The 14,162-nt window shown below is 38.2% G+C and overlaps 1 protein-coding gene and 1 long non-coding RNA gene across 4 annotated transcripts in view; one reads left to right on the forward strand and one right to left on the reverse strand.

The window, feature by feature from the left end:
• Window positions 1-6,010: 6,010 nt before the first annotated feature.
• Window positions 6,011-6,522, forward strand: LOC112152570. Its single transcript, XR_002920335.2, has 2 exons — window positions 6,011-6,190; window positions 6,278-6,522. It is a non-coding gene; the product is annotated as an uncharacterized LOC112152570 (long non-coding RNA).
• Window positions 6,523-7,926: 1,404 nt separating this feature from the next.
• Window positions 7,927-14,162, reverse strand: part of lrrc4ca (leucine rich repeat containing 4C, genome duplicate a) — a 66,508-nt gene continuing 60,272 nt past the window's right edge. For all 3 annotated transcript variants that reach the window (XM_024282279.2, XM_024282280.2, XM_036212482.1), the window contains one exon: window positions 7,927-12,681. In XM_024282279.2, coding sequence (XP_024138047.1) covers window positions 10,705-12,630 — 1,926 coding nt within the window. In that variant the 5' untranslated portion in view covers window positions 12,631-12,681 and the 3' untranslated portion in view covers window positions 7,927-10,704. The remainder of the gene's footprint in view (window positions 12,682-14,162) is intronic.

A 14,162-nucleotide genomic window follows, 5' to 3' on the forward strand; every position in this document is an offset into this window, starting at 1 on the left:
CACAATGAACTCCTGCTGTGGACAGGATCACTATAATATCTTCATCTGCAATTCATTATTATTTTGTTCTATTTCTTGAACATTAATTTTACATTTTTTTTATTATCTTTGTTGAAGGAGGGTAAGGTTTAGGGTTAGGGTTTTCTATTTAACCTAGAACATAAAAGATACGTTTCTGAAATTCAACATTTAACAAACTAGGAAACCCTTTTCCCCTCCATATTTTATCACTGCAAACAGATTTTTAAGATATTATAGTGGACAAAAAAAAAAAAAAAATTAATATATCGTGTTTTTCAACTGACTTATGACAAATAGCTTTTCAAAATTGGGTGGGGTGTGTATTAAATATGTTGGTAAGATTGCATTTAAATGTAAAGTTTTAGTCAATTAAATTATTTTATTTTATGTTGCCAATTACCAACATGCAGTTTAATCCAGAACTCCATGTAATTTTGCAGACATGTAGCCAAATGTCAACCATCAAATGGGTCTTTTAGTCTCTTTTTAAAATAAAATAAAATTATATAGATATGGTGTTATATTAAAATTTAGATAAGAAAATGAACTCAAGCAATTTTATGCGGTTAAAATGTGATTTTTTTTTTTTTTCCATTTACATTACATATCTATTTTACATGGCTACATTCACTATTATTCTCTTTTGTTATACGATAATATCTCCAGAAATCAATTTTGTGCCATAAATATAGAAGAAAATGCATAAATAGCATAGATTAAATTCATAAAAAGAGCTGGAACTTCACTTTAGTTTAATTTCATTTCTTTAGGGGTGCAAAAGCCTTTGATGTGGACATTCATCATCCAAATACATTTTGTTCCTGCATTGAGCTTAGATTAATGAATTGGCACACTTAGGAGGATTTTTCCCTCTTAAGACCTGACCTTCAAATGTGTGCTTGCCAGTTGCAGCAGCTTCACTTATACACAACAGTGTGTGACTATAAAAGAGCCTCTCTTATAGAATGTACCAGAGGAAGGCTACTCTCAAGACACTAAAAGGATAAACACTTCAGCTTTCTGACAAACTTTTTGTTTGTATTTTCTACAGTTAGGCAGGAACATTATTTACCTCTTCCTCAGTGTTTGCATTGTTCCCTTTCAGTTTGAATTATTATATCTGAGTTATACTATGTTACCAAAAGGATTTGCTCACCTGTCCTTGACTCACATTTGAACTGAAGTGCCATCCCATTCTTAACCCATAGAGTTCAATATGATGTCAGTCCACCTTTTGCAGGTATTACAGCTTCAACTCTACTGAGACGGCTGTCCACAAGGTTGAGGAGTGTGTTTATAGGTTTCTTTTGACCATTCGTCCAAAAGTGCATTGGTCAGCTGATGTTGGTGGGGAAGGCCTGGCTCTGTCTCCACTCTAACTCAACCCAAATGTGTTCTAAGGGGTTCAGGTCAGTCCACTTCATCCACACCAGACTCTGTCCTCCATGTCTTTATGGACCTTGCTTTTCACAATGGTGCAGTCATGTTGGAAGAAGAAGGGGGCGCTCCAAACTGTTCCCAGAAGACCACGTAATTGTCCAAAATGTTTTGGTATCTTGAAGCATTCAAAGTTCCTTTCATTGGAACTAAGGGGCCAAGCCCAACTCCTGAACAAGCCCAAACCATCATTCCTCCTCCACCAAATTTTACACTTGGCACAATGCAGTCTGACATGTACCTTTCCCCTATAACCTCCCAGATTTGTACATCAGATTGGAAAAGCGTGATGATTCATCACTCCAGACAAGGTGCCTCAACTCCAGTGGCGGCGTGCTTTACACAACTGCATCCGACGCTTTGCATCGCTCTTGGCGACGTGTGACTTGGATGCACCTGCTCGGACATGAAAACCCATTCCATGAAGCTCTCTGTGTACTGTACTTGGGCTAATCTGAAGGTCACACGAAGTTTGGAGTTCTGTAACAATTGACTGTGCAGAAAGTCAATGACCACCTTGCAATATGCGCTTCAGCATCCGCTGACCCCTCTCCATCAGTTTACGTGGTCTATCACTTGTTGGCCGAGTTGCTGTTGTTCCCAAACTCTTCCATTTTGTTCTGATAGAGCTGACAGTTGACTGTGGAACATTTAGGAAATTTCATGACTGGATTTGTTGCACAGGTGGCATCCAATGACAGTTCCACGCTGGAATTCTTTGAGCTACTGAGAGCGAAACATTCTTTTACTAATATTTGTAAAAAAAAAAAAATGTGCAATTTCCTTTTAATTAAGATTATGCGGTTTTTCTCCAAAGTCAAAACAATTGTGTTGTTTTCAAGGACAAAGTTTGTGCAGCACATCAGGATTTCATCATGAATTTGCTTCTGAGTTTTCTTACACATGACTTCACTTCTTTACTTTGGCTACACAAGACTTTATAAACATATTAGGATCTTTATAATGAGTTTATAGTCCAGTGAGTTCATTTTGATCAGTTTTAGAACAAGATCAGCAGTTTTTCTTCCGAGCCTGTCGCCCATCTGGACCCACATAAGTGTGCCTTCCTATTCTTTTAACACAGCAGAATTAAATAGACCCCGGTGACCCCTTGCAGGGAAATGGTAGTCCCATCTTGAAGCCTTACTACTCCATGAATTTTACAAGCCTTTAACTTCTTCCTATTTTTATTAAAATAGCTGCAAAGCTCTTTAGTGGCGTGACTTTGAGAAAAAGAAAAAAAGCTTTGTTTTAACTTCACATATATTACATATTTTATTGTGGTAATGTTTTGACAGATCATTACCCTGGCTGAATAAAGTCAACAGAATACCTTCTTCCCTGTGTCTATAGGGGAACATTCAAACACAGTGGTGCTGTTGTCTGAAGCATGAAAGCATCCCCAAACCAAATCAGTTTAAATGCTCTGTAAAAGCACAACATGCAGGAAAGAGAACTGGCCTTTTTATTTCCTTGTCACAATATTTAAGTGCATTTATTTAAAAAAAATACAATTTTGAATCTATATTACTAAAACATTTAGTCTAAGGGAGAGTGTTCTTTCATCTTTATTTAGCTGGTACATCAATGACTGTAGAGAGGGTACAGGATGTGATAGTGGTGAATATTTGACATTTATGTAAATAATGGTGAGCATGATACTGGTCATTTGGCCTGATCTGGACTGTAGCTAATATAGAAGATTAAAAATCTTAGTATGGGCTGCATGGTGTGGCAGTGGTTAGCTCTCTCAGCAGTGAGAAACCCTGGTTCAAATTTCCGTGTGGAGTTTGCATGTTCTCCCCGTGCATGTGTGGGTTTTCTCCAGGCACTCATGCTTCCTCCAACTATCCAAGAACCTGCTTTACAGGGTAATTGGGGACTCTAAGCTGCCTCCAGGTGTACATGTGAGTGTGTGTGATTGTGCAGCAACTGGTGACCTGTACAGGGTGTACCCCGCCTTTGTCCAACAGTAGCTGGGTTAGCTCCAGCAGGCCAGTGACTCCAAGAGAATTCAGTAGGTTCTAAACAAGGATGGATAGAAAACTGGATATTATTTTAATTGTAAATATAACTTCCCTTTATATGAATAGAATGACAATAGGTTATATAATCAAATTCTAAGAATATACAATCTTAGTCTCAATTTTGTAACAGTTGGTGCAGGGAGTTTGCATGTCCCTTTCAGAAAAAAAATCTGAATGAGAAGAGAGTTTATTTGCTTTTCCACTTTATATGTTGTGTCAATTATTAGATTCCTCCATGGCATTGTTAGTAATAACACCACAGTAAATTGACTTTTACTCTGCAGCAGCATTTCAAGATAAAACATTTTTGAAGATTATTTGTATTACATTTATAAGGATTCATCCATCCATTCTCTAAACTCATTTTAAGTTCAGTGTCCCGACATTGCTAGAGTTGAACCAGCTACTGTATAACTTTGACAACATATATTTTTATAGAGAGTAAAATATTGAAAGTTATTTCAAGTTTAAGTTGACTTATTCTGGAATAATATATTTTTTTCTAGTTATTTTCATAGTTATGGTAAAAAGTCAAATTTTTAAGTTTTAGAAATGTAGTTTTAGTGTGTTCTATAAATGTTTATCTTGTTTGGCCCACAACCCAAGGTGTGTTTTGGATTTTGACCCCTGTGTGCGATTGAGTTTGACACCCCTGATGTACAGTAGAGGGACCTATGAACCTATGAAGTCTGTTTTTGGACAAAACAGGAGTGCCTAAAGAAAGTGAAAACCCTTATAACAATCAGAATAAAGAACTAAAAAGCTTTAGTTGTAGCCGCATTAGCCCATATGTACGGGTTTGGAAATGCGCAGTAATTTTTGCACAGTTGGAGCATTAAAAATTGGGTCTTCTAGACCCCACAAAACAACGCGCTGAACCTTTTTTTTCAAAGATTTTTTTCTCTTCATTGGTGTCCGTGGCAGACATAAAACCTGTCCACCTTTATCATGGGAGGGACCACACATCAATGTAAGAGTGAGGTCATCTGGACCCCATAAGAGAGCACAAGGACAGTAATTTTGACATTAGATTTCAAATTTTACTACATTGTTTTTAATAAATGGGTTTTATATTTTTCTAAATGTGAATTAATGACAGTTTAACACTAGCAGATTGAAAACTGAGGGAGAAAATGGATGAAAATGATGGATAAATAGTTTTTTTCACTTAATTTATTATATACAACTCCACAAAATGTGTATGTACTCGTGCATATAATTTTTGGTCACTTTAAGGGCAAGTGTGAGGCAAATGATGTGCAAGAAAAGACAGAACAGTTTCAGCTTCGTGCTGCTTCTAACGAGTTTGACAGGAGATGAAAAGAAAAGACCTGAAATTACTTCTTTTTTTCCCCCCTGCTTCCTGGCTGTTACTGAAAGAACTGTCAAGGGCTTCCATGTCATGCAAGGAATGAGATTATTGTCCATGACAGATTTTAGGCTCGCAAACATCATCCTCTCACCCGCTTCCTCCATGGAGTCCTTAGGGCAGCCAAGCACCATCTTGGCCCTCCTGACTAGTTTGCTGAATGTCTTTCCGTCTCGCTCATAGCTTCCTGCTTCCCAACCATAGTAGACATTTCAGAAATACTATGTGAAACAAACAAACAAAACTTTTTTTTTCAATGTTTAATAGGCAACTTTTTCCTTTACAAATAAACATGAAGACTTTTGGCCAAGAAGTCATTAACATTTTGTGCCAATCTGAATTTATTTTTTCCAGCTCTCAGACAGCTGCACTCTCAAGCCTGCTCCTCCTGATTCGTGTGTCTCTCTGCAGGATTTCTCATGAACTTTAATGGAAAAGTTAAGCGAGGAAGTGTTTTACACCAACTTACTACAGGTGAATAACTTAACCTTAGTGCAATGTTTTTTTTATTTACAGTACATTATTTGGTCCCCTGTGTTTGTCATGAAATACTTTGTTTAGTTAACTTCTGCGTGAACTTTTAGTTTGCCAACAAACTCCTGAATAATTCAAGGTATCGGTAAAAACCTAAGAACCTCTTATCTTTATGTCAATGTTCCAATGTTTCTTACAAATTTAACAAAAAATAAATCTACAGAATACCAAGTAAGACATTTGCATGAGGCACCCATTAAATTAACTGAGTCTCAGGAGTAATATAAATAAGAAAGTGAGTAGTTTAATGGTGCATTAGGAAGTAGAGAGAGTTGAACAGTCCTTGGGCTGTGTTTTTAATAAGCAAAAATTATGAAATGGAACATGTCATAAACTTAAAAGAGGACAAGAGGGGGCTGAATCTTCACCACCACATTTTAAGAAGCAGGCCTGACAGTTTAGTGCAGTGATGGTTGGCTTGCATAAGATCCATAAGATTACACTATTTTTTTTTTTTTTTTTAATGATTGCTTAGTCTATTTACTATAGCCAAAGCAGTGAGAGAGTTTTTCTTCTTCTACTGTTTACTAACGCATGTCCACCACCAGTTGGAAGAAGCTTGATGTGAAACGTTGTAAAAATCTCCTAAATCTTACTCCAGGTTTCCTTTCACAGCTCTCTTCCAATATGTCAAAGACTTTGTGTCATGGTGCCTCTGTCAGTCTCCTCCCCCTCTCCACTCTCCCCTCCTCTCCACCTGGCTGCTGATCATCCCCAGCTGCAACCACTCATCTCGTCTCCTCACCTGCCTACTTAAGGAGCTCCAGGACCTTCATTCCCCGCCAGTCCGTTGCCCCTGATGGTGCATATTCGGCCACCTCGTCTACGCCACAGTCTTGCCACGTTTTTGCCGAGACTCTGTCTAAATACCTCTCTCACTCTCTCTCAGGAATCTCCTACCTCGAGTGGTTGCATGTTTTTCCCCACTTCCGGATCTCCAGTCGGGTCTCCTTCCACGGTCACACCACGAGCCTCTGCCTCTGCTTCACGTTCCTGCGTCCAAGACGGCCATCTCCCTCTTGGAGGACAAGATCGCCTACTACGCCTCCAACCTCTGCCTCCTGCTCGGAGCCTGCTTCCTGTCCTGTTCAGGACCCAACCTTCTCACCACATTATTAAAATTATTGCCTTCCACGCTAGACCTCTGCTGTGTTTCTTCCGGGTTCCAGCGTCTGGGTCGCTACGTGTTCTGTAGTCATGACACTTTGTTTCATATTATTCCGGTCAGTTACAAACCAAAATTATGAAATTCTCCTCCATGATCAATTTTCAGGCATTTGGTACTTCCGGGAATAAAAACGAGCATCATCAATGAGTGGTCAATGGCCACATAATTTGTACGTAGAGCCTGAAAACGGTTGGGCAGATCGCCGCCTCCCATCTGCCAATCAGGAGCTTAGCTTTGGGCATGTCAGTGACTTAATCAGTGGGTAGAATACTAATCCAATGGAAGGCTTTTTGGCCTGAACTCCCATCTATTTCCTTAACTTGCTGGAGCCGCGGCGCTGCCAGAGCTCATCCGGCTACTGTTGGGTGAAGGCAGGATACTCTCTGAAAAGATCGCCAGCTTTTGCATCTGCAGTGGCTCTCTGGGTCCAGCCAGCCTCCAGGGAGTCAACAAAGCTCACTCACTTGATACACCGCCAGACAAAAGAGCCGGCTTGGGCCTCCTGAGCTTTGTAATATTTTTGCTGGGACAATAATACGGGAGTGAGAGTGAACTAGCTCCTGAATCTGAGAATGATCTCATGAACCCAGATTTGTAGACGTGTAGCTGGTATTTCTCAACATCATCTGTGTCTTTCATACATTCTAAGTGAGATAACCACATGTAAAATCACTAGCTGTTAGCTCCGCCCACATGTGGCTGCGGTGTCAAGCTCAGACAAGCAGCGAAGAGCGAATTCACAAATTTGCTGCGTGAATTGTGTTCGTTGTGAAGGTAGTGTGACACTCACTGTAATTTTAGCTTTACATTTTTAACACAAGCTTGCTGCAGCTGTTTTACAATCATATTTCTGTTGTTTGAAACATAACTGGATCTTGTTGGACTTTCTTTTGTTCTTGTACTACAATTTCTCCAAAAACTTGTAGGGACGATGAATAATTATTTTTGTGTGTCCAAGCTATAGCGTTTAAATTCTAAACACATTTTTTTAAATTATGTTTTGATGAAGTAAAATAACATTTTAAAATTATTTTCTTCAATGCAGAAACCATTTATAAAGTGGCGTTTCTTGCATAAAGTTTTCTCTTTAAAAAGGTCTTATACCTCTTAGAGTGCTTCTTAGATTGCATTAGAATGTGTTTTGATAGAAAAATATTGAAGCAAAAATCCTTCACCTTTTCAAAAATGTCACAATTAATTATATTAAGATAAACTCAAATCTATAAACAATGTACTTAACATAAACCTTGTTTGGTTATATTTCCAACAATGATGACGGAAATGGATTGTCAAAAAAAAAAAATCTCTCTTACGTTTATCTGTTAAACTTGATAATGCACAAATAAAAATGAATAATAACAAGACACAGAAAAAAACAACAATATTTTATTTTAACCATGTTTTGTGTATGAACTACAAACTCTGGTCTCTATAATCAATCTTCATATTTTTTAAAGGTCAGGAAATAATGTGTACATGAAAATCAATCTCTTATTTTGTTACAGCATGTTTCTCTATGTTCACTTTTAGAACAGGTTGTTGGCACATGGAAAAAAAAAGAAACTTTTTTTTATTTCTTATTTTTATTCTCAAAATGTGTTTTATACAAATCTACCACTAAAACAGCATTCCCTCTCAGAAGATTCAGAAAACAAAAAAAACTGTGTAGAAAAGAAACCAGGAATGTGGAGCAAACATATTTCGATATCTTACATCCATGAGACACCGCGACTAAAATGCAACTAATTTACCATTGACGTTTTCAGACATTTTACCTTCAACTAAATGTGAGGAGAAATGGTTACACTTTCCAGAATAAATTGAGACTCTCTTGTGATCTACATATACAACTGAAACACAGAAAAAGGAGCCACTCCCAGCTCAAAACTATTATGGGATGTGCACAGATTTGCTGTTGTGGAATTAATTATTTAAAGAAAAAAAAGAGGAAAACCTTTATTGTTGCTTATAATTGAATTCAATTTAATAACCACTTTTTTAAAAGGAATTTTCAAACTTTTGAAAAAAATTTAGCATTTATTAACTAATTACCAATCATAAAACAAATTGTTTATGCTGCAGCTAAATGTATTTTTTCTCTGGCCTACATTTTGTATTTTGTATTTGTAATTTTCATTATTTATTTATTGCACAACAGTTTGTTGTTGTGGGTCACTGACAGACGAATGAGTGGACTTTATATGACATTTTGTTAGTTCTTTATATCATATTTATATTTTCCAAATTGATATATTTTAGAATTCTACAAATAAATGTAAATATATATAATAAACTTGTGACACAGCCTCCATATTTCATAAATCTAATTTTCTCTTTGAGGTTTAAATCTTTCTTGTGCACTTAAACTAATTTTGAGTTCAAAATAATAGTGTAGAGTATTTCAGCTTTTATCTATGCAAATCTTTTAAAGTTAAAAAATTAACCATGTTGAAGGTAAAATGAAAAAAAAAAAAACTAATAATTTTCAGTGATAAATTTTACCTGAAACACAATGAACACACAGACGAACTGCATAGTCAATCTTACACAGATTGTTTAAAGTTGTGGGCGTATTGGCATTTAGGTTTGCGTAATGTACTGTCAGTCCACATAAAATATTTTTCTTGAATATAAAATTTGTATAAATCTTACCTTGAGCACTCACTTACTTGAAATAAATCTTGTACCATCTGCCAAATGTCTGCCTAACCACTGCATTTATGGTCCCTGGCACCATTTTTCACAGTGGGGACTTTGAAATGGTTTCCAGGATATGGAAGCCTGCAGAGCTGTGTCCATCCAAAGCCCATGGGCACATCAATTAAAATGTAAATTGTGTTGTTGCTAAGGGAGAGGGAGAAAGGCAGGTGCAACTCCAACATCTGCTCGATGCCTGATCTCATACGTTCAAGCCTGAATGTAAAGCCTTTTGTACGTCTTGCCACTGAGGGCCAAGTCTTATGGTTGGCAGGGGCATGCTGAGAATCTGGGGCTGCCAAGGATCTCCATGTCAAAATGTGGCACTTAGATGTGGCACAATGTGCTCAGACAGCTGGATGAAGGCCTTGAGATCAATCTGATTCTGACAGCACTCCTGCTGTATGTAAAAGTTTGCATCAAAGTCGCCGTCTTGTAATGCAGGAAGGCCAAGCAGCTAAAGTCAGGTTTAGCTGCATTAGGACTAATATGATTTTCATTTTGCTCAATTAGAATAATGTTTATAATGTATTCATTAATGTCGTTTTGACTTTCAGAATCTGGATCGCCTCTAATGCAGTCAATATTAAGTTTCCTGTAACAATAAAATGATGTCTGACAGAGCCTAGGGAGTTGAGTCAAAACAGATTTAGGATTAGGGATGAAATCATATTTAGCGTACACATCAAAAACAAACATAAAAATCAATAGCACTTATTAATTGAAGAAAAAAAATCAATGATAGTAGTTTTTGACAATAACAGCAATAGAAAGCAAAATGAATGGTCTTGTATTAAGTGTCAGAATTGTAAACAATTGGTATAAGTAAATGATGGATTATGGTAAAATAAAAAAATAAATTTAATTTTGTTACTCAGCACAACATGACATACAAGTGTTTAATTCAGATCCAGATGGTCTAAAATGGTTTCATCACTTCATCCACAGCTGGAGAAATCCCTAATGTGCTTTAAATTTCTTTGTTACCTAAAGAAAATGTGGTTACACATCCGACCTTTAATATGTTGTTACACTGCAGGAAAAACTCAAATACAATCATAATTAACTTTTTTTTCTTCGACACATACGCCCTTACTCATAAAAGCATATCCGATGCCTAAAACAATCTTGTGAAATGACAAGAAATGAAAAAGAAAACCGTGGATTAAATGATGAAAAAAAATGCTGAATTATTATTTTTTTTTATTCAACCACAATATTTTTTTCTTAAATAAATAGCTTCTGTTTTGTAAAGACACTTTTGAAACAGTAGACATACTCTTGATTCCAAAGTCACTGAAATAACATCACCAACCAGTCCTTTTTGTCTGGATACCAGTCTTTTCCTCCATGTTTGAGTTCCAGTTCTCCTGACAGATCGTAAGCATCGTCCTGTCAGTAATGCCACTATGTAGTTCCATTTATTGACTTTTTTTATGGTCCACAAATTTTTAGATTTGAGTCTCTTGCACATTATCTTTAGAACTGGCACGGATTAACAAAGGTTCATGGGCTGAACTGTGTATGGAATTGATAGTGGAGGCGTGGTTGTATGCAGACTTATAGGTGTTGTAATGGTTCAGGTGCTCATGCTCAAGAGGAGGCAGAGTCAAATGGCCTTCCATGCCTGGTCCCCCGCAGTCCTCGTCCACATTGATTATCTCAATGGTGCGTGTTGGTGCGTGGTGGTTCTGCTGGTGGTGCTGTTTACGCATCTTGTAAAAGATGATCAGCATGACAGCTGCCATAAGTGTTATGGCAACAAAGCAGCCAATGATGATCTTGGTTGTCTTCATTACCTCGTCTAAGCCATTCATTGAGCCCTCCGTGACGGGGTTAGTGTAGGTCTTCTCTGTGACCCGGGTGGACAGTGAGGTTCGGACTGTGGTGGTGGTTGTAGAAGTTGGGGAAATGGCCTCCCATGTACCAGCAGAGGGTGTGGGGCCCACCTTCTGCTGAACGATTGTAGTGAAGCCTTCATGCGTCGTTTCTATCGTCTCCACTGTCACTGTAGTAAAGTAGCTGAAAGTGCTGTTCTCTGTAGAAGACACGTTGAGGGTTGCAGACGCTGTTGTGTTCCCTGCAGAATTACTGACCATACATGTATACGTGCCAGTGTCTTGCATGGTGACATTGGTGAAGTTCAGCGTACCGTCGTTCAACACGGAGATTCTGACCTTGTACGCACCGTGTGTCATGATAGAGCCGTTGGGTGTAATCCAGCTGACTGAGGTCAACGAGCTGGCTCTACATTTCAACTCTGCAGCACTTCCCTCTGTCACGTTTAGGTCTGCAGGAGGCTCCACAATAACAGGAGCATAACAGTGAAAGTAATTCTGGTCCAGCTCGCCAATGTACCGCCCCTTATGATGGGAGGGCGAGCTGCAGCGGGCACAGCAACTTGTGTTGGCTGGAACCATCTCTTTAAGCCACCAGCTTAACCACAGGATGTCACAGTTGCAATTCCAAGGGTTGTGGTGTAAGTGCACCCTCTCCAGGTGATGTAAAGGGGTGAAGAGATCATGGGGCAAAAGGGTAAGGTTGTTGTGAGCAAGATTAAGCTCCACGAGTGACTGCAGGTCATCAAAGGAGTTTCTCTCAATGGTTTGGATCTGCGCATGCATCATCCAAAGCTTTTGCAAGTGGACAAGCCCTTTAAAGGAACCGGGCCGGATTACAGACAGCTGATTTCCAGACATCTCAAGTTCGTCCAGCTTTACCAGCGGAACAAGATTAGGTATTTCCTTCAGATTGCACATTCCCAAGTTTAAGTAACGCAGATTACTTAGCCCTTCAAAGGCTCCCTCTGATATGTAGGAAAGGCGTTTGAGCTCTCCAAGATCCAGCCTTCTCAATGAAGGAACTCTGTTAAAAGCATAAGATTGGATGCTTTCTATTGGGTTATTCCGAAGCCAAAGTTCTTTAAGTTTTGATAGGTAGTCAAATGCTCCGATAGGGATGATGGTGAGGCGGTTATCAAAAAGTTCCAAGGTATTGAGGCTGGCAAGTCCATTGAAAGCCCCAAGTTCTATCTTGCGTATGTGGTTTTTACTCAGCTGGAGAATCTCTAAATGTCTTAAGTGCTTGAAGCTGTCCACTTTTATGACTTGAATGAGATTTTCCTGCAGGTTCAGGTAGCGTGTATTGGTAGAAATGCCATCGGGAACTTCTCTCAGGCCTCTGCGGGTGCAAATGACTTTGCTGAACTGGTTGCTACAGGAGCAGACAGAGGGACACGTCTGAGCACGCACCAGTCCTGCCACCACAAGCAGCTGGAGGGCCAGGAGCAATACAAGTAAATGGTCGGACAAGGCCCGGTTCCACCTAGGACCTCGCATCATCTGCAGCTTCTGGGAGGATGTCATCTTGTTGAACATTCATAATTCATTGACTGGTCCCTCACTCCTTCTGACGAGGATTCAGGTGCACTGCAATGAAATTACAGACAGAAAATATCCATATTACTATCTTTACTTGAATATTCAAACTTCACAATTAGAAAAAGGAGATCCAAAAACAGAGATTTTAATTGTTTAAAATGTATTGCACACCCATTTGTGAAACTCTGGCTATAGTTGCATAGAAAGCATCCCTGTCTCAGGCACAATGTCCTTGTGCTTTCAAGTGAAGTCATATAAAGGATGATCATGGAGGAGCATTTGACTGCTGCGTTCCATCTCTGCAGAAGGAGGGAATCACAAAAGAAAACCAGCTACAACTGCTGTGTTGTGTGATTTATATTTCTGACAACAGGGCTCAAATAACAAGGGATCGCGCCACCCACCAGCCCTATGATCAAAGCAACATATCTAGAAATGTTTGATTATAACGCACAGTTCCTCAAAGGCATGCATGGAACTGGGATACCAAACTAGGAATTCAAAATAGGATTGGTGAACTTTCGCAGAATTGTGGCAGTAAGGAACTGCGCTCCACAAGTTTTCTCTACAAATGCACACCTCTTTTTCAAACAAAACCTTCAATAGAAATAAAGCTAGAACTGGCTGCTGTAGATAATAAAGTTGGATGCAGACACTGGAATTTGTTTAACCAAACAAAACTATTTGCTTGAAGCAAGTTCATTGAAATTATATTTCATAAGATAGATTTTCTTGGATTAGTGTTTCTTTTTAAATATATGTACTCTAACATTTTCTCTATGCGTTTTTTATCCTGATGTGAGGTCTTAGTTTAGGCAAATGACATTTCTATTCACATACTTAATTTGCAATAAAATCTCCTTTAAAGATACAGTTTAGATTAAATAAGTGTACTGTAGTAATTACAAGAGGAGGAGCAAAAGATGCTGTTGTTATTAAATATAACCCCTCTTTGAAAGCTGCAAATATAGTACAAGATTAAAATAAAGTCAATATTTATATTTTTAGATATTTTGGCTGATGAATGTGATAATGTAAAAAAGGCTCTACCTTTTTCTTTTTAATTGAATGTTTTGTTTGTCATATAACAAAAATCTTGCACTATTTTTTTTATTGAAATTAAAATAAATAAATAAAAGAGCCAGTAGCTACAAATACTAATTAAATGTTAAGATAATTATATATAGTTTATATTGATTGTTTGTTTTACAGAAACAAACAGTAGCTGCATGTACATGGACACAAGTAACCAAAATACATGCTCAATCAGAATTAAACTGCATTATGTAAACACGCCAATTGGAATACTCTGACCCGATCAGACTCTTTTGGATCAAAATTTCTTTCTTTGAGATAGGTGGGTTATATCAATTGTTGATCTGATCGTTGTACATGTAAGCAATTTATTTTAATTTTGCACTGTATTTTATGTCGATGTGTGCTCCAGAAGAGGCTTTGGAGCTCGAACAGGTCTGGCTGGCAGCTCTGCACAAGCCAACCATGTCTAACAGAGCAGCCGGGCTTTGTGG

This window comes from Oryzias melastigma, linkage group LG6, assembly GCF_002922805.2.
Source record: "Oryzias melastigma strain HK-1 linkage group LG6, ASM292280v2, whole genome shotgun sequence".
Classification (NCBI taxonomy): Eukaryota; Metazoa; Chordata; class Actinopteri; order Beloniformes; family Adrianichthyidae; genus Oryzias; species Oryzias melastigma.